Consider the following 25,923-nt stretch of genomic DNA (forward strand, 5'->3'; position numbering starts at 1 on the left):
CTTCCACAGAATATTATTTGATGAAAAGCAGAGGAAACAAGCACACAAATTAATAGGCAGTTGTGACTTTATTAATACAGCTATTAAAATATGATGAGTTACATGTTGTTGATGACTTGGCACAAAACTGTATGTAACCCTGAAAATATTTCAATTCGGTTCTTTAGATGGATTTGGTCTAACTCCTCTTGAAAATCCTCTTTGCATCCACACCTTCGTAGGTGTAGCTCTGTTGAAGAAAGATTAATCAAATACAGTTGTTATTTAACTTCACATTTTATATGTCGGGATGAATATTTATATTTCTGAATGTATAATCTCTATTTTTTATGCGTTTGTAGGAACTCTGCCTTGCCTGTATGAGCTCATCTCCTTGAACAATTCTGGTTGTCGTCAGGTCTTTTCCATTGTCCTTTCTCTTGAAAATTCCCTTCAACACGTCTCCCTCCAAGGTCCACGCACCCTGAGAGTTGAAACCAACGATGAGGAAATTAATGAAATAGAGAACAGGCAAGGAGGGGATATTGTGCAGAAGTCCAAAGGCTGACTTGGCTGTTTGACACTTTTATAGTTGCGGTATTGAACAGAGGGCAAAGTCAAGGCTTGATGTATGGATTGTTGACTTAGTAACAGGGACTCAAAAGTTGAAAGTCTAAAGTGAGTGAAACTAGGAGCCACTTTAACTTACTGATAGTTCTGTTCCATCTGCAAGGGCGTACTCAAAGGTGACTCCGAGGGTAAATTCAATTTCGATGTTGCGGAAAGTGCTGCTCTCCTTGACGTTAAACTTGTCTCCCTCCTGCGTGATGATAATCTTGAGGTTGTCGTGAGCAGCCAGCTTCCTCTTCACCATGTTAACTCCTGTGGATAGACACAATAAGGTCACAATAGATTGAGCAATGTCAGGAAGTTTTACCCGTCTAAAGGCTAATCACTTATAATGCAGTCACAAAAAAATGTGCATGACTATCAGTTTGGTGCAAAGATTATATTTAGACATTAATACATCAGTATTCTTTATTTAAGAAAAAATGAAGATTCAGAAGCAGCTTATCAAGACAGCTCTAGCACTCACCCATTTTTTCCATGAATTTGTCATAGTTCTCATTTTGAGTAACTTTCCAGGTGCCGTTGAAAGTCATGGTGGCGGTGAGGGTGAGCTGGAGGACTCTGCAACAAGGAGTGCCCTTTTCAAACTCTGCCGCTCCTTTTAAACCACACACCCTCTTATCTCATCAGCTATCTGATTGCTGATGTGGCCGTTTAAAGCTCATGTTTTTTTTTCCAAGGTAATATCCTAACTGTGTGACAATGAATAGTTAAATGGTAAATGGACTCAAGCTTATAGAGTGCTTCTCTACTCTACTAGAGCACTCAAAGTGCTCTATTGAATGTTTAATGGCCACTTCATCCTGAATCTGTTTGCCAAAAGTGTTGGTCACAGCTTAACCACTAACCATATTCAGTGCAGAACTGCAGCATTTAAGTCTGCACTATTTGATACAAGAGGAATATATTTGAAATTTTTTTACTTTAAAACTGTTCCTGCTATTTACTATTATTACAGATCCATTGCACATGTGCACTCCTCCAAATCTGTATGCAGCTAATGCAGGTTTAATCTTATCATTCATCCAAGATACTGCATCGGTGTACTAGTTGTAATTTCTCTCTTCCACTATACTGGATTATATATGATACCTTTGTCCTTAATTGCCCATTGCTAATAAACAAGACCTTTGACATCTAAAGTTAATGTTATACAAAACAAAAGAAAAAAAGTTTTTTTTTTTTGAGTCATTAAACCATCCTTAAACAATTTTGGTATCGCTACATCTATCACTACGGCTGTCTTTTTCTGCTTGTCTACCACTACTATGTCTACCACCATCTAGTAATTTTATGTAATTAAATTACCACGGAAATTTAATTTAATTTAATTTAATTTAATTTAATTTAATTTAATTTAATTTAATTTAATTTAATTGCATCAAAAACATTGTGAAACTATTAACTAACCCACAACTAACTGCACTATTAAAATTGAAATATTTAAGTTTAACAGAAAGAAAATGGGATGAATGGGATGAATAAAACATGTAGAGCATGTCTTCTCTTTCATCACAGTTTCTTGTCATTCTATGTGTCAAAGAGACCTTTGCCTGACCTTCACTTCCACCTCAGTAATACTGCATCTTATCAGACAAAAGACCTTTCTACCAAGACCGCAGTGATGAAATTCACAGGTGAGCTGGAGCCATAGTTGATCAAGTCTGGTGAAAACTCTTTATAACATAATTATATCCTTTGAGGTTTGTCCAGTTTGTAGTATAAGTCATAAAAGCACGTGACAAATGAGACCATAGACTGAAAGGGTTGAATTAGTGATTCAGTGAACTCCATTTTAGTAAATACTAAACAAATGCTGATAACAAATTTCCGTCTTTTTCAAATCCATTCAAGTACAGTCAGGTGCGTAGGTTTTTGGACAGTGACACATTTTTTGTAATTTTGTCTGCGTACTTTACCACAGTGACTTTTAAATCACGCAATCAATATGTAATATAATTGGATAATTGATTGCCAAGAAGTTTTTATTTTAGTTATTGTTGCACTGGCAGAATTGATATGAGGTTCAAAGAAATGTAGGTGAAGAAGGCCATCACTAGGCTTAAAACCTAAATAAATATATCAGAAATATATATTTTTTTTAAAAAAATAGGAGAAATGCACTTGCAACAAGCTCAAATGGCCTGGAAGACCATGGAGGAGGACTAAAGTGAATTTTACAATATCTAACCCAGAAAAACCTCTAGGAAATTCGCATGCATTTGTCAAAGTCAACAATCATAAGACGGTTTCATTAATGTAAGTAAGTACCGAGGATTTACAATAGGGTGTAACTGAATGGGGCTGCAGTAAATGCATGGCAGAGCATCTCAAGACGGTAAACATAGCATTTGGTGATGTCCATATGGTCCGGACTTCAGGCAGTCATTGACTGTAAAGGATTTTCATCCAAATATGAAAAACAATCTTGAACTTTAAATCTTGATGTTTGTTTGTTCAATTAACTTTGAGCTTTTAAAAATTAGTTATGTGTTCCTAAACAATTCATGCTAAACCCTTGGAATTAAAGCTGAGGGTCTTGTTTGGTTTAAAATCCACTGTTTTGGTGTACGAAGGCAAAATTCTCAGCATTGGGTCATTACTCTAAAACTTTATGGACCTAACTGCTTAACATTTGTTGTGCTACCAGAAGTTTACAAGCAAGCTCGTGATAATTCCATGCTGGACCTTGACCTAGCAAGATAAATTTGGGTACGGAAGATAAGAGCACGTGTCCCTCACTCTTTAATAACAGTGAAAGAGACTTGAGCAAGACTCTTAACAGCTTATTAATTCTCCAGAGTGGCTCACTGACCAGACCGTTGTCAAGGCCAGACCCCTTAACGCTGATCACAATCTATAGTAGAACTGATACGGATGATACCTCTGTTTAAGTTAAGATAAGATAAGATAAGATAAGATAACCTTTATTAGTCCCACACGTGGGAAATTTGTTTTGTCACAGCAGGAAGTGGACAGTGCAAAAGTTATGAGGCAAAAATTAGGATACAATAAGAATAAATACAGTACACAACTGTACAGAATAGAATAAAATAAAATACTATGTACAGTAGAATAAAATAAAATAAATATACAATAAGATAAAAATAGAATACAAATGCTATATACAACTGAGTAAAAATACAACGATGACAGAAAAGATTATTGCACTTAGTGTTATTGCACATGTGTGGATGTGTGTGTTTGATCAGTTAAAGTCTTTATTGTGGAGTCTGACAGCAGTGGGGAGGAAAGACCTGCGAAATCTCTCCGTCCCACACCGTGGGTGCCGCAGTCTCCCACTGAAGGAGCTGCTCAGTGCTGTCACAGTCTGCTGCATGGGGTGGGAGATGTTGTCCAACAGTGATGACAGCTTAGCCACCATTCTCCTGTCACTCACCACCTCCACTGGGTCCAGAGGGCATCCTAGAACAGAGCTGGCCCTTCGGATCAGCCTGTTCAGTCTCTTCCTGTCCCCGGCAGAGATGCTGCCGCCCCAGCAGACCACACCATAAAAGATAGCAGAAGCCACCACAGAGTCATAGAAGGTCTTCAGGAATGGGCCCTCCACTCCAAACGACCTGAGTCTCCGCAGCAGGTACAGCCTGCTCTGCCCTTTCCTGTAGAGGGCGTCTGAGTTATGAGTCCAGTCCAGTCTGTTGTTCAGATGAACACCAAGGTACCTGTAGCTGTCCACAGCCTCAATGTCCATACCTTGGATGTTCAGTGGTTGCAGTGGAGGATGTTTGTGCCTGCGGAAGTCTACCACCAGCTCCTTGGTTTTACTGGCGTTGATCTGGAGGTAGTTCAGCTGGCACCAGTCCACAAAGTCTTGGGTCAGTCCTCTGTACTCCTTGTCGTCCCCATCAGTGATGAGGCCGACTATTGCAGAGTCATCAGAGAACTTCTGCAGGAAGCACTGGGTGGAATTGTGGGAGAAGTCTGCAGTGTAGATGGTGAAGAGGAACGGAGCCAGAACCGTTCCCTGTGGGGCCCCCGTACTGCAGACGACCCTGTCCGACACACAGCCCTGAGTCCTCACATACTGTGGTCGGTCGGTGAGGTAGTCCAAAATCCAGGTAGTGAGGTGATGGTCCACTCCAGAGTTCACCAGCTTGTCCTTTAGAACCGAGGGAAGAATAGTGTTGAAGGCACTGGAGAAATCAAAGAACATGATTCTCACAGTGCTTCCAGCGGTCTCCAGGTGAGCGAGGGAACGATGTAGGAGGTGAATGACGGCATCATCCGCTCCAATGCCAGGCTGGTAGGCAAACTGAAGTGGGTCCAGTGATGAGCTTATTAGGCACCGAAGCTGAGCCAGGTTCCTTAGTGCTCCATTTGATGAAGGAGTCATTGTAACTATTTACTACATCTGTGGTCACTGGGTGAAACATTTAAATGCTATATTACCTCAGGAAAGTGAAATGAAAATCCAGTTTACCTTTTTCCAATATCTGGTATCTAATTAAACACAACTGGCTCTTTAGCTACAGAGCTGAAGAAGAGCTACTAAAGAAACCTCTGGGATGAGAGGTAAAACATCTTGAAAATAAAAATTAAACAAGTTCACCTGCCACATTTTCAGTCTCCTTAGACTGGAATGGCCTGGATGACTGAGAACCTACACAGACTGTTTAGCTACAGGTTTACTCCCTAATCTTCCTGACTTTACCATTAGCTGCTAGTATTAGCTTCTGTTGCATTGCTTGAAAACAACCATAGAAGCAACATGGTAAATGTGTCTTTGAGTAGTTATTTTGTTTTTCACAGTCTCTAAAATTTTCTAGGAGAACAAGGTGCCACATTCTAAATTAGATTTAAGGACAATACCTGTAATTTGCCTTGGCCGGTGGTACAGCTCATCCATTTGTCCATCCATTCTCTTCCACTTATCCTTATCAGGGTTGCAGGGGGAGGGATGGAGTCTATCCCAGCTACCTTAGGATGAGAGGTTGGGTGCACCGTAGACAGGATGCCTACTGATACCTATGGTATCAATTTCAAAATCCTACATCATGTCAAGTTATTGCATTTACAAGATTTCCAGAAAACTTAACCTCCGACTTTGAAGTTGATTGAGATTTGAATTCATCTGAGATTTTTAGTGGATACATGTGGTATCAATTTGAAACACCTACATTGCTTCATTTTCGAGTTATCACATTCACAAACTTGGGTGTCCACATTCTCTGCCTGCCTGTCCAAGACCCCATCAGCCTCTTACATATGAAGGTAAGAATCTAATTTTAAGCAAAATTGCCATTTGGTTATTTAAAGAAAATTGGCTTGACCAAATTTTTTTTATTATTGTACTGCAATAGAAAGTTTATTCTGAATGAATAAGCAGGACAAGAGACACATAAAACAATTTACCTGATTTTGAAGGTAGAGTAATGTGTAAATGTCTTGAGCCATTCCTTTATAGTTTTTGTAGGAAAATGGGAAACAGTGATTGCAGTGATTTATTGAAACATGAAAACATACATGGAAATGCAGTATATAAGGAAAAAACTGAGTTTGTACACTTCTAACGTGAATGAAAGTCAACTTTATTTTGTTCTTTGTCGAGATGATCCCACACTGCTTCAGTAATGTTGAGATCCAGACTATGGAGAGGCTAATCCGTGACTAATAATGTTCTATTGTGTGTTTTTATATCCAGGTATGCTTTTACTACAATGGCAGTGTGTTACCACACTGGCTGCAAAAGGCTGCTTGTAATAAAATCCCTAAAGTTGCAATTTAAAATTAATTCTTTGCTAAGATGTCTGTTATGAGTAAACACTACAGTGGTTCGTCGCTTGAGTTAGGTGCCTTTTTTATGCTTGAATGATTCATAGCTCAGCGTTGACAAATCCAAAAAAAAGTATTCCTCTGAAAATGTTCAGGTACAAGGACAGGACTGAAAATGAGTGAAAAGCAGCCATCTAAAAAGTTGAAAGACCTTCAAAAAGCAAAATATTTTAAAGAAAAGGGGTGGCTCAAGACTTTTGCACAGTACTGTATGTGTCCATTACCACAGAAAAGGGCTGCAATTTTCTGAAACACCACTAGAGGGAGTGCATCTCAAAAAAACATACTTGTGTGTGCCATACTTCAGCCTTTGGTCAAAAATAAAGACCATAAAATACTTAAACAGCTACACGATTCAGTCTGAATTTCCTGACGGATTACAAAAAAATATATATGCAGTACAAAATAAAATATCTATATCAAGTAATCCACACTTGTCCACATTATTTATTAGTTACCTCCAAAAAAAACACCAGATAAAACAAGATGTCCTACAAGCACAGAAATGCACTCTTATAACACAAGAGGCACCTGTGTGTTGTCACACATTAAACCTCGGAGGACACTGTGTTTAGTTTATTAATAGTGAATTTGGAAAATATGTTGAAAAATCGTACAGTACATATACTCAAGTGAGATTAATCCAACATGTGATGGAGGCACAAAGTAGTGTCATACATAGCAAAATTTACCATACGTTTTCTTTTTTCATTTCTAAAAGTAATAACAGTTCTTTTCTCAAAAAAGGAATAAATACAAAATAACGTGACACAATAAATATGTAGCTTTATCTCAGTAACATACAGTAGAACTGAAAATAGCATTCAATATCATTTAAGCAGACATGAGGTGATTGTGCAATGTGTACAGAGGTAACATAAATATATAAAATAGTGTTAAGTGCTTTTAATACTAAGGGTATTTTAATAATTAAGTAATGGGTACATGTAAAGAACTAATGGCTCAAATGCTTTATGATTTGTGGCTTTTAAAAATCTTAAAAGTCTTTGTAATGTAAAACTGTATATGAATGTAGTTGGCACAGTAGTTTTTATGACACAGATTTGACATCAGTATTATATATATAATAATATCTAGTCTAAATCTAAATTCTCATTTGTTATAATAATCTTGAAGCCAGTGTAATATATTCAGTGTAAAACTATAAATTCTCACATTTGGTGAACAAGGACAATAATGTAAGCTCTACAGTCATTTTCATTAAACTAATTAGTCAAATTTTTACTTACATTTAATATATTCTGTACCTGTAAAATTTAATATGATGAGGATAAAATAAAGTATACTCTGAAATTACTTAATTTGGCTATAAATTGTCTTTTTTTGGCACGCTTCACACTACACAAACACGGCAGACAAAAATGGAAACTAAAATAAAAATAATCAATAAATGGAAATTGTTTTGTTTATTAAAACCTTTAGTGTGTAGTCTAATACACCACTTTGTATGTATCAAACGTATCAAACTTGACTGCACCAAATACTGTATCACGGACCTCTCGATGAAACGCTACACAGCTATAAAATGTAGTGAGGTAATGGCAGACCATGGGTACGTAGAGAGAGGCGGGTGTTCGGATAGACAAATGTGTTTCATCATAATAAAAATATCTGCATATGTGTCACCTGATCCAACCCATCCCTGTGTCAAAATGTGACAGGACATGACCGCATTAATGCAATCCTTCGATGATCCTTAAGCGTCTGTGGGCTTCCTGGAAAGAAACCACACCTTCATTGGCTCCTTCTTTCCTTTCATGGTGACCGGGCCCCGATACTCCAGATGAAACTGAGGGTCGGCATTCTCGGCAGACTGCAAACACCTGCAATACAACGCTACATATCAGACAAGCTGCACACTTGCCGTGCTCACGTCCACAGTAACTAGGTTTGTTTTTCCTTGTATATGCTTCATGTTTTATGTCTATTAATGGATATTTTCTTAAAAGTTAAAAGAATAAAAAAAATTCTAGCAGTACAACTGATCCTGAAAAATAAGGAGACGCTGCTGCTCACCGGTACGTATATTCAGACACGTTTATTTTTCCTTTTTCACCCGTCGTCTCTGTACGGCTTGTGAGGTTGACCGTATTTCCAAAAAGGCAATATCTGGGCATCCTCTGCCCAATGACTCCGGTCACCACCTCTCCTGTGTGGATCCCAATAGTAATCTGAAAAGAAAAGAGAAGAAAACGTGATCGAAGCACATGTTTACACTTTGACCAAAGCAAAATAAATGCTGCAGTTACCTAAAGACATCCCTGTTTCTTTTCAAATTTGCAAACTTAACTTTAAATACATCTCTGCAGCACAGATCATTAGTTATCTGCTGTACATTTATTTGTAAAACAGCACACAACAAACCTTATTTATTTACTTAATAACTATGGTAACAAAATTTCCTACTTTAAATCCCGTGTACATTATAACTCAAGGACTTGAATGAATAATTTATGCTTTATAGAAATAAATTGCAAGTTTTGTGTTGGCACAAATTCTTAAAGCCATCGACTGACATGTGGTTGGTAAATATCAGGTTGACTTTGCCTGGGGTGTCTCCATACACAAAATTAAAATTTCCTTGTAGTTTCAAATTTGCAGTAAACAGTTCCAAAAGAAATCCTCGGCAATCAAGAGACTAATATTTACACTTAATCTTATAGGCACTTCAGCGCTTGCTGCCATCAGAGCATGAACATGCCAGGAGTGTTTGGGACAAATGAGAATCTATTTTAAGCCACAGGATCGTGAAATGATTTGAGTCTGTTTCTGCTACTAAGCCAGGCCCCTCTTTAGCCAGTGCCATGTCTGAAAATAAACAGTCTTTTGTTAACCAGACACGATTTTCCAAAGTTAAGTCTCAACAGTCATTGATATAATAACAATCTCCAGCACTCACTTAAACAGCTTCTCATTGCTCATTACTTCAGCACGAAAATACATTCCCAGATGCGCAGGTATAATTATTCTAAAATAAAAATGTGTATATGTTAAGTGTAATAGAGTAAATGCCTGACACATTAATATGGTGCACTAATATGAGAATTTTCAAACTAATATTAGAAAGCCGACAGCGCTCCAAAAAAATCATCTGTGCCAAAATAACAGATGGAGTGCTTAGAAGCTGAAAAATAATTAAATGTGAAGGAGAACAGTTAGACAGTCACCGCGCATCACCACACAGAGATAATCCAACAGCTATATAACAGACATGTTAGAGAGACAAGATGAAATACATGCAATGACATTATTTTCCAGTTAGTCCTTTTTTTGGTCTATTTAATTTGTTTTAAAAAATCCTCTGTGCACTAAAGTCTACACTGTTACGTTCTTAACTATTACAGCCTGTATGTAAAAATGGAATTATAGTTTTGCATTTTCTAATTAATTTCTCTATTTCATTTCATTTCTACCTTTTTTTAAATTAAGTTTAGTTTTAGTTCGTTTCCAGAGTGGGTTTTTTTTCAGTTTCAGGGTTTTTTTCAGTTTATAATACTATATTTTACTCTTTTTACTAAATTAATTCATGTATGGAAGACATGTGTCGGAGGCAAGATCTAAGAAAATCAGTACAGGTGTTACAATAAAAACACATCATTTTTTAAAAGGACTTCACTTACAGTCTCATAGTCATCCAAAGTCTCAATAAACACATCCATCAAAGATATAATAAGATTTTTTCCAGACTATCAAACTCTCAAACTAAGCATGTTTCCTCTATATTCTCTTTTTAGTTTAGTTTTCAAAGTTCATTTCAGTTAGCTTTTTTTTTTTTTTTTTTCAAAAGTCTATTTTTAATTTGAAATTTTTTTCCACATCTAGTGTTAGTTTTTAATTTAGCTTTTGTTTACTATAAAAGTCTTGGAGCTGACAGGTCCACAGTAAACTGTCCACAGTGAGTGACTGAGTGTATTGATTCTCTGCCACCACAATTAAATTTGAACAACATCTGAACTGGCTTTAGACTAGACAGACATATACTACTGCCACAATGAGCTTCAGCAGGTGGAGGTAATGTTTCCTACACCTTCACATTTTCCTTTGCTACCCAATCAAACCAGGACTAATACAGGAAATCTTTCCTCTCACATGCATTAACTTCCCAATTTGGGAGAAATTATTCTTATTTAAACCAATTGTTTTAAAATCAAATCATAAACACACTTTGATTCACTTGTGATGATTCATCGTTGATAATCGCGATCAGCGAGCGAGACCTAAAGATTACACTCGCCACTACTGCCTTAAGGCACAACAAAAGTGACGGCTTTGCTGCTCTCTGGTGTGATTTAGGCCAGTTACACACCTCACAATTTTTGTAACATGGTGGGCAAGAGTGTTCGAGGAGATCTCTATAGGCACGCCTATAATCTATCAGTGTTGGAAGCAGCTAAAACTATAGAAAAATAAATATATCCTGCTAATTTTCTCAGCAGCAACAGGTATTATTTAAGGTCAAGCAAAAGTACTGTATAAAAAGTTGCTCGGCTCACATTTAGTGGCAATACAATTCCACACAGATAATGAAGTATAATATGCAGAAATGTTTTATTCTGAAACCTGAGATTCATCTCACACCTGCACTGGTTCATCATCCACTTTCACTTGTCCAGCAATCTCCATCATGTCGAGAGCAAGGTGGCAGATCGACTTTGCGTGGTGTGTGCACGGCTCGGGCAGGCCACTAACCGTCATGTACTTATCACCGACTGTTTCCACCTGTATAAAGAAAATAAACCAAAACATTTTCTTATTCTCCACATGAGTGATGTCATGACTTCTTTTTTCTTTTCTGCTTCTATTTACTTTTGCTTCATGTAGAATGATTTGTTCCCACTGTGCAACGGGGGGGGGGTTCCAATGTGCTGTGCAGCCAGAAATAAACTGAAACACCCTGAGATAAACACTTAAACACTTACATCAGCTTTAAGACATTCAGGGACTCTTTGAGCCCTGTTAAAACCCCTGGACCACCTAGCCATTCAGCTTGTAGAGTAAATATTACTTTTTTTGGTGACCCAGTGCCTGAAGCCAATCTCATGGAAGAGGTCTGTTTGACTTCTTAAAGTGCATTCTTGTCTGAAAGCCTGGAGAGTAAATCTGTTGCACGAGGCCTATAAAATGGTGCAGTGCCATTGTAAAACTACACCCTGTTTAGATGTTGGTACTACCCTAAGTCAACTGATATAAATACTCTGTAACTGAGTTGCATGTGCATAATTGCATAATATTATTCAGCAGCTTAGTGCATTACAGCTGCAGAACCAGACCTCCAGAGTAGAAGCAAAACTTCCTCCTTTTTGGCTTTTTTATTGACCACAAATTTACACCAGTATGCAATATTACGTGATGGTAAAGTTCCTGCTTCTGACCTTGTATACATAAGGGTTCTTCCGAGAGTCTGTCAAAATGTCAAAGCGTGTGTAAACATCGTTGAGGAGGTTGACGATCTTGATGGCTCCTTCAGCTGAGGCGTGCTTGCTGCAGAAAGCATTGAACCCGACAATGCCACTAAAGAGGATGGTCACGTTGTCATAGCGCTTTGCCGGCACCGGGCGTTTGTGTCGCAGCTCATTGGCAACAGATGGTGGCAGGACAGAATAGAGCAATCTGAGAAGGAGAAGAGAAATGAACATTCTGAGCGAGAGCACGGTGGTGCTGGGGACGCCGGGCTGAAGTCCGTCCTTTGGATCAGCATTTTGTTTGCACAGACACCACCTTTTGGTCATTTTGCTGTGGAAGCTGCTTTCAGAAAGGAGGGTGGTGTTTCTATGGTAACTGGTTAGATCATGGCTGCCTCTTAAAAGCAAAATACCTTCCTTGATGCATCATAATCTTAGGATGAATGATGCATACAGATGGCAAACTCTAAAATCTATTCATAAAAAAATAGTATATATATATATATACAGCGCTTAAATACATATATTTAAATCTAAAATAGTTAATATTTTATGCACAGCCTTGTACCTCTAAGTTGAAAAGAAGCAAAAACAAAGAGTGATGTAGCATCTAAAAAGGCAACAACAGTGCAGTGCAGTTCTCTTAAAATTTAGAGAAGCCATGAATTCAAATCGATGTCTGGAGCCCGAGGCAATCTGAGTCCAGAGAATGGTCAGAATAATAACGTGGGAATCCAGTGGGAGAGTGAAAGTCTTTTCCTAAGAGAAGATAAACTGCTACAGCGCTCTTAATAAAGATCACACTCCACCCTTCTCCGTCTCCAGCTGTCACCCACTGCTGTGACAAAATACAATGGCAGGCCTTTTTCTGACAGGGACTGAAGAGAAGCTTAAATATCAGCCCTGCTTGCCCTGCTGTCATACATCCTTAATGCAACTTTATTGTACTGAGACCTGTGTCTTTCTGTATTGTCGGTGGTTTGCCCTTAAAAGGGAAAACTGGTTAAGGCTTCTCTTTATCTCCCTACTCAAGACTTATAATAAACAATCTTTTTTTTTTTATCATTTTTTTCGTAGCAAATGAATCATGACAGTGCTATTAGAGATTTATAGTAGTGAATTTGGATACTACACACAACCTACAGATAATGCCATAACTAGAAAATGTAAATGACATCATTTAATACTTTCTTTTGTTTAAATAAAGTGAAAAAATGAAGGGAGACAGGCAACATGGGTTAAAGCTGCATATACTAGCTACATTACAATGTCAAAAAACTGACTGAGAATTGGTGGGTATAATACCTGTAATTAATGAATATCTGACCCCACACTGTACTTAAAGGCTACTTTAATGAAAATATAAAAACAGTCAAACCTATCTGTCTTTTTCTTTTCGTCCTCCAGGGCTCGGAGTGTGTGCTGGAGGCGATCCGTCAAGATTTCCAGCTCTTGGGTCAGTTTGTACTCCTCACGAAACTGCTCGCCCAGCAGCACCAGGTCGCGCGTGGCGTCATGCAGCGGGATGTCACTTAGGTAGAGTCCCCGCCGTGTAAGATCGTCCAAGTTCATAACACTAACCAGAAAAGTAGGAACAGGTCAACAAAGAGAGGGCAAAAAAAAGTGAGAGTCATAAATTATAAGAGATTTTTGCAGAGTGAAGCTGCTGGAAACATTTGATTTGTGTCTTGCTGTTCTTGTTCATATCAAGAGGTGTTATAAATTATACAGGGCATAAAAAATGAGGCATGAGCAGTGAAATCATCATCCTCTTGTGAGGGCTGAGAGCACTGTAATGTTTCCAGATAAATGCTGCTTTTTGTCTGGTGAGGTCAGACGCTGTGCTGTTCGGATCTTTTCTGGTCAGGTTGCATCTCGTTTTCATTCAGTAGCAGTTAAAGTCCTCCAAGGCAGCAACCTTTAATGAAAACACTCATCCTACGATCTGCAAACTGCCTTCAATGTAAGGGGACAAGACCTTTTTAACCCTGCCATCTCCTGGATCGAACAGTTTACTAAAAAATTCTGAATGATTACGTAAGAGCTACAGAGGATAACGGAGGTCACGCTCTGGCGATCTACCTGCCCATTGTCATTTCCAAAAGGCCAAGAGGAAAACACTTCTGAGTATTCTGGGTAATTGCTTGATTAACAGAGTGTGTAACTACATGGAAAAAATAACCTCATTTTCATTAGTGAGATTATAACAGATCTAAATTACAAGTAAATCAAAAACAGATCTTCTGTTGATGTCTCTTCTACTTTTCATCAATCATTTTCTTGCTCTAATTAACTACACTTAGACGTTTTACACAGAATACTGTCTATGCTACACTATACACTGTTAAAGGATAAGCCTTGTAGTCATCTAGACCAGGGGTGTCAAACCACCATATATAGCAATGCTAAACTTCATGAGACCATACAGCACAGTGAAAACACATAATTGTCTCCTTGGTTTTTGCTAACTGATGTTTTTGATGACTCTGGTGAGCTTCTTTTTCCCCCTGAAGTTAGATCTATTTTTATTGTCGACACTTTGAGTGTGATTTTTGCAATCTTTAATGTTTGCATATGACCAGTATGTCCATTATTCTCAGATTCTCCAGTTAACTTTGTCGTTTAAACACTCTGGCTGTTTGAAGGGACCTAATTAGTCTCCGTGCATCTAGCATCAGCATAAGCATCGCCAGCTGGACATAAGAAATGCTAAATGCACAACAAAAAACATTATTACAGATGTCCAACAGTATATCATCAGTGAATATCTGGAGGACTTAGACAGAGTACCACCATTAACTCTGTAATAGACTCCTTCTGACAGCAGCTCTGATTCAAAGTAGCATCCACTTCACCTGTGTTACGTTAGCTGTCTTAGATTATGGTTAGACTATATATCCTGAATGTTAAGGTTTGTCTCAGCTCACTGTAATTTGCAGAATTTTTTAGTTTTTTCCAACACTATCATGTAGCATTACAGCTCTAAAAGTGGAAATTAGTTTCTTATATTTTGGTTGGAAACAAAAACCACAGAAAGAAAAGCACATTGTAAGTAACCTTCATGCATACAAGCAATTAATAGTAAACAAAACCCTTCCTTTAAAAAAATCAGCTTTATTTCAAATATTGGTTTGTCATATTTCTGCATTTACAGAGATAGATTACACTCTGCTGTAAGTCAAAACCTTGAACCTTTAGATTTCAAGATTTCTTCACCTGAAATCTGAGCATTCTCATTCTGTGGGTAAAAGTAACATTTTTCTGGTGTGCATATTCAGTCAAGGCTTCTGCGACTGATGGCTTACCTGGGTGAGCAAAGAAAAAGGATGTTCTCAGCCTCTGGCAAATAAATCATCTGTCCTTTCAGTCTCAGACAGCTGATCTCCACCCCCGTCAGCTCGTCCTCATTCTCTACAGTCTCCACATTCAGCAGGCCCTCCTGTCAGGATTACATCCCTCTTATGAATATTTCATGATGCAGTGCGTTCATCTCTAAATGTGCTTCCAAACTGGGCGCCAGTTTAGCTCACACTTTATTTTTAAATCTGGCTTTTCATTTTAAATGTTAAATTTTTCAGCGCTCATTACATTAAATTAATTTTGATTTTATTGTGTAAAGGAAAAAAAAATGTAAACTCTTCCTTTTTTGTCAGGGCTTGCGTAGCCATGTAGCTTATGCCCCAAGAGTGGCGGTGCTTCAAGGATCAGTCTTGTCACAATTAATCTGAGTATAGCGGTCGGGCCCTGCAGCTATTATTTTGTCACTTAAGAATTAACCATCCCATGAGAAACCAGACCACACAAATTTTAAATTTGAAACTATTTTCTATTCTTGCTCTATTTTTACCTTGTGACTTTTCATTTGACTTCACACTGACCTCTGTGCTCATAAAATTAGCATTTCAGATTAGTCTTTTCTCTGTTTCTCCCACAACTTTTTGTCTATTCTGAAAATCAACAAAGGTATATTCTAACTGTGCTGCATGACCCTCTTTGCTCTATGCATAAACATAAGCATTGTAAAACTGTATAGTAACTGTATAGCTTCTATAAATTGTAAGGTTTTACATTTTGTCATCATTGATTTAACAAAAACTGAGATAAAACAATGAGTGAAAAATGCATACACTCAATGATGTAGTAGATTTAGATTCATTTATGGACAGCTCTCTTAAGGTCCAGTAATAGCATTTCAGTCAGATTGGGGTCTAGACATCGTCATTCTTTTCTTTTTCAGCCATTCTGATGTAGATTTGCTGCGGTGTGGATCATCATTTGAGGTTGAGTTTGAGCCAAGCTTGAGCTGTTGGGCAGGTTGACTCACATTTGATTCTAGAATACTTTGGATTACAGAGGAGTTCATGGTCGACCCAATGGTGCCTCAAAGGTGCCAAGATCGTGTGGCTACAAAACAAGCCCCAATCATCACCACCATGTGTGGCAGTTGGTGAATTAGGTGTTTTGTTGGTTTTCACCTAACTTGGAGATGGGCATTGTTCCAGAGCTCTTGTGGTTTGTTCAGATACAACTTTGCAAATTTAAGCTTTAAGTCATTTCTCTTTAGAGAGAAGAGGCTTTCTCTTGGCAACCCTTCCAGACAACTCATACTTATTCAGTCTCTTTCTAACTGTACTGTCATGAACTTTAACATTAGACATGCAAACTGAAGCCTGTAGAGTTTGAGATGTAGTTCTTGGTTTTTTCTGCAGTTTCTCTGAGCATTCCATGGTCTGACCTTAGGGTGAATAAGCTGGGAAGTCCACTCCTGGGAAGAACTGTCTTGAATGTTTTCCACTTGTGAATAATCTTTCTCACTGCTAAATGATGGATTTTAGAGTGTTTGGAAATGACCAGAAAACCCTTCCCAGAGTTATGAGCAACAGCATTTGCTTTTGTAGAGATGCTCTCATTTGCTGACAAACAATTGATCAAGTGAATTTGATCATCAGCACCTGACTGCTACTTACCCTCTTAATTACTATAAAAGCAGCACGGGTACACTTACTTTATCACACTATTTCTGCATTCTGGTTTAGTTTTTTGTTAAATAAGTAATGTATGTAAAAGGTCAGGTGATGTTATTTATCTGAGGTTGTATTTACCCAACTTTAAAACTGGCTAGGGACCATATTATCTTAATTATGTTTTGATACCTAAAACCTTAGAATATAGACATGGTATACTCACTCTTTACTCTTGAATTTACATATTATTTCTATTTGTTTATATGCTCAGTGCTCCCTGCATGGCAACAATTTCCTTCTCCTTTATTTTTTTTCACTGAGCTCCACAGCATCAAATTTTACGGCGCTTCTAAAAATATCAGTGACCTTATGAATATTAACACACTGTTAACACATTCTTTCAAACCGCATTTTAATTAATTAGACTTTGGTGTATTTTATTGATCTATTTCCTCTGCTAAACTAATACATGAAAAGTGATTAGCCAAACGCACTCGTGCAAACATACATGTTTCATACATACCTTGCTACGAAGAACGAAGACAGTGTTGATGTGGGAAAGGATGCCATGAAAGCTGAAGTCAATGTGAGGACGTACCAAAGAAAAAACTGAAGGAAGGATACAGGTACCCGGCTGGAGCTATATGATAAAAATATCCATATGTTAGTAACATTGAATTTATTCTTTATATTAAACTATAGCATTATTATTGATATTAAAGACAAAACAAATATTTAAAACATAATTATTTGCTAATTTCTTGAAATTCTGAGTTTGGGAGAACTGAATGTGAATGCAGACCTGTGGCAGGACTCGGTAAATGGCGTTCCCACACTGTGTGAGCATCAGGTCCTTGTCAAACATGAGGTGGAATGGAAAGGCCTTGCAAAATGTGTACGGGCTGATTCGAGTCTCCTGCGTGCCGTTCTCTTCAAAGCCATCGAGATCTTCGTAGAACGCCTCTTCCTCCGACTCCTTCTCCTCAATCAGAAATTTGATGTGGTCACACTCCTCATTTTTGGGTTGGATCATCTGCAGCACGTGAAGTTAATCAATTGATAACATATTGACGACACTGATGCAAGACTAACTTTGTTGCACATCATTAGAGCACTATGACGGCCTTAAAGAGAAATCTGGACCTTAACGTTGCAATTTTCATTTCATAAACATAATACCAATAATACCAATGTTAATTTCACACTTATTATATAGAATTAGGCGGGTAATAATGACAGAGTCCTGTGGCTTTATGGGCATAAGGCATGCTGACGTCAACCTGGTGTCTCTGCACCCTGTTGCCACAGCAACACTGGCTAATATTTCCAGAAATTGTGTGTCACATTTGGAGCGTCTGCCATTTTCTGTGCTTTCATTATAGAATTGCTGAAAGATATTATCCTGTCTGTACAATATGATTAAGTTTGGGAGAAAATGTCACCGACTGAATGAAGAGGAAAAGCTCAATCTAAACACAGTAGACGTCTGAGGGGAATAACGTGCTGCAGGGAATGGTACAGATTAAGACTGAGGCTTTGGGTGGCCTACAATTAAAAAAAATAAGTGTAACAGCTTTTAATGCTGGTTTGTCAGAAATTTTTAATTTAGTGCTACTGAGATTAGCCTGGTTAAGTTAACATTTTAAATGTGGCTTGTTCTCTCGCAGTGAGAGAAAAGTTAAAAAAAAATGAGGAGCAAGAATAAAACTCCTTGGAAGATTCCCACCGTCTCTATGCTAGAGACTCTATATCTTAGATCTAAAAATATCCTGTGACTCACAGACATTATCCAAAAATTCACTACTCAACTGCAGCTGTCACAGTGTTCCCATTTGGGTATTTGAGAAGTTTCTGTTGTTTAATCTTCACGTTACAGCCTCGCCACTTATATTGTGTGACACAGACTTACACATTCTGACACAATGCAATGCAGGAACACAAGAGTGCCTTTGAATATTGTACCATAAATTAAAGGGGAGCGAGAAGAAGTCATATCCGTTCATTAGCAGTGACAGAGTGAGCCAAAGAGTCGAAGGTTTCACGATGCACAAAAAGGTAACAAAAACAACAAAGGAGACCTTCATCTCTATCTCTGTTCCGTGGATTTGCTGAGCGACGGTTTTAATGATGCCAATCACTATGTCTTGCAGGCCTTCTCTCTCCGAGTAATAGTGAAGAATCAGATTGTTTCCTTTCTCTGCATCGGTGCAGCGAAACGAGGGAGCCCTCATCCCGGGATAAATGGTGCCCAGGTGATCGTGGAGAGCATCCAGATTCTGAAAATTCAAATCAAAGAAAAAATATGCAACAGCCGATTGTAACACCACCCTCTATGTTGTGCAAATAGAAGAAGTTCAAAAGGTGAATAAAAAAATTAAAAGCTCAGCTGGGTGTTCATCATAAAACCTCATTAGACCACATATGACAACAGTAAGTTATCTTTAACTATTATCGCATCATGTGATCACTACTAAAAAGAAAACACATATACACCTGCACAAAGAAGCTGCACTCCCCCACATCACGATTTGCTTCTGCCCTTTGAAGTGCTGCTCCTCCTCTACTTGTTTTTTGTGAAAATGCAGACTGCGGGCCTCATGCAAGAACCAGCTGTACAAACAGATGTCTTACAAACTATGAAGGGATAGGCTCGTTTCTATGCAGGGTGAAAATAGGCTTCTTTCACAGAGTGCGACTTAATCTGAATGAATATGATTAAAAAATCCTAACAAACTTAATGCAAAATGAAGGGCACTACATCATAATCATCCTAGCACACCAATTTACTGAGAAGTACTATTATCAGCATATTTTGTCACAGCTGATTATACATTTTAGTAATTACTGAACACGGGATGGAAAGCTCGTGGATGATGTCTTCTATCATGCTGTTGTACACAGCACTGTTACCCTTCGTACTGTAATAAACTGAAATCTAATAACCCAGCGACTGTTTTCGCTTTGACCTTGCTTTCTTTTTAGTATCTGACATCACACAGCCTAAACTATAATTAGAGCATCACTGTGTTTCACTGAAATATCTACTCTTTCTAGAGGTTTTGAAGTCTTTTAAAAGAATACTGGCATTTCTTAAGTTTGCTGATTTCTGACAACAGAATGCGGCGGCACAGTGAGAAATTGTTCCTTTTATTAAAGAACAGTGTTGTGCAAAAGACTCGAGCCAACCCTCATTTCTTTATATTTTGCTTCCAGGCAGCCAGACATTCTTGTAATCGTTAAAGTGGTCTTGACTGATAGTTCTTCAGGCTTTCTGAAGTTCTTTCAAATAGGACTGCAACTAAAGATAATTTTGGTAGTCGACTAATCTGCCAATTTTTCTTCGATTAGTCGATAAGTCTTATCTCCGTTTCCTGGGCAAACCTCCTGTTCTAAGCTCACTTGCTCTAGTCTGCACACCTGTGAATGTCACCCTGTGATCTCGTCCCACAGCAAATTAAAATAATATCAATTTGAAAATAATCAAATGTATTTTTAGCATTACTCAATAGGACTGTCAGAATAAAAATAAAATAAATAAAAATATGAAATAATACAAATTAAAGTGCTACTAGTATTTAAACAAAAGCAAGCATCATCCTGAGAAGTTTCCAATAGGTAAGCTAACATAAGCATCACAGTACAAACATTCACATAAACATGGTATCAACACGATGCACTAACTTAACTTTGGGTGTTTTTTGCATCTAATATCTTTACTTATATTAGTAAATAGACTGTAGTGAACAGGTCACTTCAAGTAAGTTTATAGAACTGTGATGTTATATATCTAACAATTTCAGCTGTCCTCTTGGCTAGATCTCGCTTGAAAACCACGTTTTTAATGTCAATGACACTTTTTACCAGGATAAATAACAGATATATAAAAGTCACTTAGCCAAAAACTGATTGCAGCATCTACTTTGTATTAGAAATGTTATTTCTGGCTCTAAATTACTTGATATTCTTCATGAGAGATATGATTGACCTATTTTTAACAGTTTTTGGTCAGCAAGTCATTTATAACAGCTTAAATTCCCACAATCATTTTTGATATGCACTGCAGTAGTGCTGTAGTGGATGGAAAGCTCTGTTTTGCACAGTCTGCATTTAACTTTGTTTGTTTTATGTGAAATGTGTTCACTTTTTTTTTAATCTTTGCTTCCATTTTCTTTTATCCTACTGTTTAGCGGGTCGCGCTATGTTATTCTTCGTTAGTACTGAGTGCAGTCTTGGCAGACAATATAGACAATACTGCCCCCATGGCTTCCTGTAGTGTATTGCGGTTACAAAAACACATATAGGTGGTATTAGGATATGACGTGAAAATCTGCATTGACAAATTTTTATAGTTGACTTGATTGATTACACTGATCAATCGTTGCAGCCCTACTTTTAAAGTTGCTTTTTGAACAAAAAACCAAAAACCAAAGAAATAAAAAACAGCCATAAAATAGTATTTTTTCACCGTCAAGGGGATTCCCAAAGGGCTAGAAAGCTAAGCTGAAAACTTGGGTTATCTCAAAAAACTGGACAAGTCGAGGACAAAAGAAGAAATGGCAGACCTAAAAATTATCTACAGCAGTTGAACTTTATCTGAAAGCCATGTCTCAGAAATAGGAAACAATTTAGTAAAGACCTGACACAGGGCCTGAGAGATGTCAATCTACTGTTTGCTGAAGTGTCACTGGAAGGGTGGCTGTTAAGAAGTTATTGTTAAGGAATGAAAACAGGGAGAAAGAACTGAAAATCAGTGGCAACAGGGCTACACAGTGACTGTCTACAGTGATCTGTGATGGATCCTGTGCCATGGAACAAAAGGCTCCCAACTTTCAAAGAAGAGTTTTGAATGTCCTTCAAAAAGCCTAAATAACTATTACTGAAGACTACTTTTTTAAGAAAGGTTGTCTCAGAGAGTTCAGGCTGTGTTAAAGAATAAACCTGGTCACAGCATTACAAACTTTCAAGTTGTATTTATACAGTATTTCCATTTATGTTTGCACATCTTTCAATAAATTGCTACACCTGTTTCCCATTTTACTATTAAAATATACAGAACTGAGGGATAGCCCAAGACTTTTGCAGAGTACTGTGCTATAAGTGTTTACTTGACTTGAGGCCTTTATGTTTGCTGATTTCTAGCAGCAGAATCCAGCTGCACAGTGTGAAATTCTTCTTTGTTTTACAGTATAACATTATTTTTTTTAATTTACTGCAAAAGTGGAATCTTACAAATACTCCCCGAACAAACGGTATTTATCAGCATGAAACGACCGATTTACAACAATCCAGTGTTTTCACGTGACACCCAAAGCTGATTTATGCGATGTAACATATCCAGCTGACCTTTAAGCTAAAAAAAAAAGATATATTACAACATAACATTTTTTGTGCTCAGTAAATTCTTGTGTCTTTCAAACTTTACAGCCACAGTGTGTTAAGTCTGGCTTTCTGTTAAAAAGCCTCAAATCTCCAGCCTAAGAACTCTCCAAAACTCAGCAGAAAATATCATACAAATGTTTTTCACAGGCTAAAAACTCAGTGTAATGAATAAAACCTCCTCTCATCTTCAGTTCGCTCCTAAAGGCAAAGAGGAAGACTCTACCTGCAGAAATTCACGAACGTTTGAGCCCAGCACGCGTAAGATGGTGTCATATCCTGACTCCTGGCAAAATTCAAAAAACATCTTGCCAAACATCTGCAAGATCTCTCCCGCATCAACTTCTGCAAAACAAAACAAAAAGCTTAATAAAATCGGGCAAATGTCTGCTAAAGCTTCATTTGTATCCTACATCAAATTACATTTATTTCATTTCCAGGGATTTAAAATCGTGCTGTTACTTACTGAGAACTTTGCTTGCAGCTGCAACAAGATCATATGTTTTGCCATCCTCATATATGATTCTAACGAGGAACTGGCCCTCAATATCAAGCTGAGCCTCCCTCCTGAAAACAAAGGGAAGCTGTTACTCACAAGCTACAGCGAATGTCACAGCAGAAGTAAACAGTCTCGTAGGCAACTTGTTCAGGAAACCACTAGCTTTGGCTTTTTTGCAATTGCTTTTCTGTTTACACCAACAACTCGACACCAACGGTTGGGTCTTCTTTCATGATATATATTCAGCTGGAAACATTAAAAAAAAGCTTTTGATATTGCTTTGAAGTCCTTGTGTGAATTGCACTGCTGAACAAGCAGAGATAGCTAATCAGGTTTAGATCTACTGCAGGTCCTTAGATACAATGCACTCCAAGCTCCTGAGTACATTTTGCTATTTATATCTTAGAAAATCCAATTTTCACAAAATTGTCAGAAAGCTTAATGAGCTTCTGATTGCAAATATTTAACTGAGTAAACAGGAATGATTTACAGGCCTGACCAGCAACCACAATTTTATCATAATGTGTCACAGCTGGAAAAACATACCGAGCTTTGAAAAAGTAAGAATTCTGATATAAATAACTCAGTTCATGAAAACCTTTAAAAAAGCACATGACGGAACCTGGTAAACTGAGCACTGAGTAACAGTGAGTTACATTTAGAGATGTAACATATAACCCTGAGCTTGCTGCGCTGAAGCATGTTTTTTTGTGGTGGCTGGAAAATGACCACTCTGAAAACATTTACAAAAGGCAGCTGCTGCTCACAGGGTCATGCATAGGGCATAGAAGACTACAGATGAAAAATAAACTTCACTTTAAGCCAAATATTTCAACAGCTGAAGAAAATGGCCATTATTCTGGGGAAAGGACTCATTAAGACTAAACCTAAAGTTGACTAAACTTAAAGCTCATATAGTGTAAAATATTTTATTTACGGGGTTTTGGCAATTGGAGCACATTTGAATGATACTTTACTGTATATGAATAAACAAAGGATTTGTTAGTTTTGCTGCTGTATCCTTGTCAATCTTTAGTGTCCATATTAAACATATTAAGAGGCAACTGCCTCGAATGCCACCACAGTCTAAAATGAGATAATAAGCTTACTTGATATTGCTCTCAGTATCAGCTCGAATGCTTTAGTTTCAAATCCCACTAAATCAGACACTGCGTCTCTTTCCTAAACAAGGTTTCACTGGCAGAAACCTGCAAACAGCACTTTCATTTGTCATCTAAAGCCACTATGTTCACAGCAGCAGATTGTCATATTAGAGGTCCCACTTATCAGTTTGTTCACAGTGTTATCATAATGTTGTTTGCCAACTCCATGAACTACTTTGCATCTTCACTTTCTAGACATGACAAAAGTACACTCTTTTATAGTTATAGTTCATAGTTATTTTTATACTGGTTTTATTTTTTATCTTTATTTATTTTGTTGTTATTGTTGTTGTTATTTCAGAGTGTGCAATAAAGTTTCCTGTCTTTTGATGTGACACTGTGCGGTTGTACTGTCTGGTTAATGCTGATCTTTAGCAATGTTTCCAGTTGCATCTTTAGTGATTCTCCTACTGTTAAGTCATCATGTTTTGTCCAAAGGGGTGTACTTGCAGTTTTTCTTTGAAAAAATGTAAAAACATCACAAAAACATATTGCCAGCTTTTTCTGCAAAAAAAATAAAAATAAAAATAACAGAATTAACACATTCACTTAAGTTACATTCTGGTGAAAAAGGCATTTTATTCGGTGACTAATAACATTTTGATTACAATTAAAGCAAACCTACTAGGCCTAAATATAAGAACCTGATAAGAAATGCTTATTTAAAGCAAGAAATGGCAGATGGATTTAGAGAAGAGAATTTTTTTCTTTTTTTAAATGTTAAACTCCACTAATAAAGTGGATAATCTAAACAGTAAACAGCAATTATGATTATAGTTCCAGAGGTCAACCAGTTCTATGAAAAAGTAAGATTACATTTTTACTTTAAATATTTCCACTTATAGGTAGCAAATATATTCAAATATAGACAAATATGACAATAATTAGTACTTGAATTTACTTGATATTGGTGATTATTTATGCAGATTTTTACATAAGCAAGATTTTGAATGCAGAATGATAAGTTTTTGCATTTCTTAGTAGGTTACTTCATCAAACAAGTTTTTTCAGGTCTGTACTGCATAGTTATTGCAGGTATTTACTTGTTACAATTACAAACATAATGGGAAATAATAATAATAATAATAATTATTATTATTATTATTATTATTATTATTATTATTATTATTATTATTATTATGGCCTTTTGTCACTTCACCAACTAACTTTTGGTGTGAACCTACATGAGCCTACAGAGGGTGGAGGGTAATCGGGTTAATCTGTTCCTGCTGGTAACACTGTGGCAGTGTATGCTGCTGGGCTGGCTGTACAGTATACATTAGGCCTGGCCTGTGTCCTTGTTGTGATCTGAGCTGCTACAGTGTAAGCTTTGATACCAACATGGCTGAATAGTAAACACATCCTGAAACTCACTTGATGTCTTCCCACACTTCCGGACCGTAATTCCTCAAAACGAGGAGCTCCAGGGCGTGATTCACAAAACCATACTGTAAAATTTCAAAAACACGAGCAACGTGAGTTATATTTCATGGAACGAACGCAATTTTCTTAAAAAATATATATGTATAAATTTAAATATGCTTTTTACATTAAATATTCTTAAACATTTTATGACCTTTTGTGTTCATGTACGTTCTGTCCAGCTGTTAATATATTTTAATATGAGGATAATCATGGATATTATTGTAAAAACCGCTACATAGCGGTATTCCAACAGGAAACGACAACCGCAAATACACCGTTTCGGGGGGAAAATGCTACTTATTTAATTAGTATTCAAACACAATCGGAAATATTAATGTTAAATACTTACCATGATGTCCGCTGTTTCTCGTTTTCTTTATTTTTGAGCAAAATTATTAGAATCCAGCAAAATCTTCATCGTTTGGTACAGATGCTGACTGTCTCTGGGTCCAGCTCCCGTTTTTCAGTCAGCTTCTTACTGACAGCCAGACTGTCCAATAACAGATCGGCAATGGCGTTACGTAAGCAGACTTTGACCAATGGCAAAGAAGCTGCTGTTGCCCAAGTGATGCTGGTCAACGTACATAGTTTCTGCTAAGAGCGTTCAACTGTAATGCCCTGATAATATATTCTGATAAACATGTTGACAGTTTTTCATTTAAACTTACCTA

General features: G+C 37.4%; 2 protein-coding genes across 3 annotated transcripts; both read right to left on the reverse strand.

Moving 5' to 3' along the window:
• Positions 1–49: 49 nt before the first annotated feature.
• Positions 50–6,735, reverse strand: fabp2 (fatty acid binding protein 2, intestinal). Of its 2 annotated transcripts, none has more exons than XM_084931453.1 (4): positions 5,440–6,735; positions 689–861; positions 356–463; positions 50–229 (listed from the first exon to the last, which is right to left on the reverse strand). In XM_084931453.1, the coding sequence occupies exons 1-4, from the start codon at positions 5,486–5,488 to the stop codon at positions 179–181; spliced, it is 381 nt and encodes a 126-aa protein (XP_084787579.1). In that variant the 5' UTR covers positions 5,489–6,735; the 3' UTR covers positions 50–178. The 2 variants fall into 2 exon arrangements, with proteins under 2 accessions (XP_084787579.1, XP_084787578.1); XM_084931452.1 differs by lacking the exon at positions 5,440–6,735 and adding an exon at positions 1,076–1,928.
• Positions 6,736–6,831: 96 nt separating this feature from the next.
• On the reverse strand, positions 6,832–25,739 carry gucy1b1 (guanylate cyclase 1 soluble subunit beta 1). Its single transcript, XM_084931451.1, has 13 exons — positions 25,602–25,739; positions 25,202–25,275; positions 22,632–22,732; positions 22,392–22,510; positions 18,868–19,065; positions 17,592–17,822; positions 17,313–17,429; positions 15,131–15,264; positions 13,204–13,401; positions 11,796–12,033; positions 11,002–11,142; positions 8,440–8,594; positions 6,832–8,246 (listed from the first exon to the last, which is right to left on the reverse strand). The coding sequence occupies exons 1-13, from the start codon at positions 25,602–25,604 to the stop codon at positions 8,120–8,122; spliced, it is 1,836 nt and encodes a 611-aa protein (XP_084787577.1). The 5' UTR covers positions 25,605–25,739; the 3' UTR covers positions 6,832–8,119.
• Positions 25,740–25,923: the final 184 nt, after the last annotated feature.

Source organism: Perissodus microlepis, chromosome 6 (genome assembly GCF_051167445.1).
Source record: "Perissodus microlepis isolate ML-2025 ecotype Zambia chromosome 6, ASM5116744v1, whole genome shotgun sequence".
NCBI lineage: Eukaryota > Metazoa > Chordata > Actinopteri > Cichliformes > Cichlidae > Perissodus > Perissodus microlepis.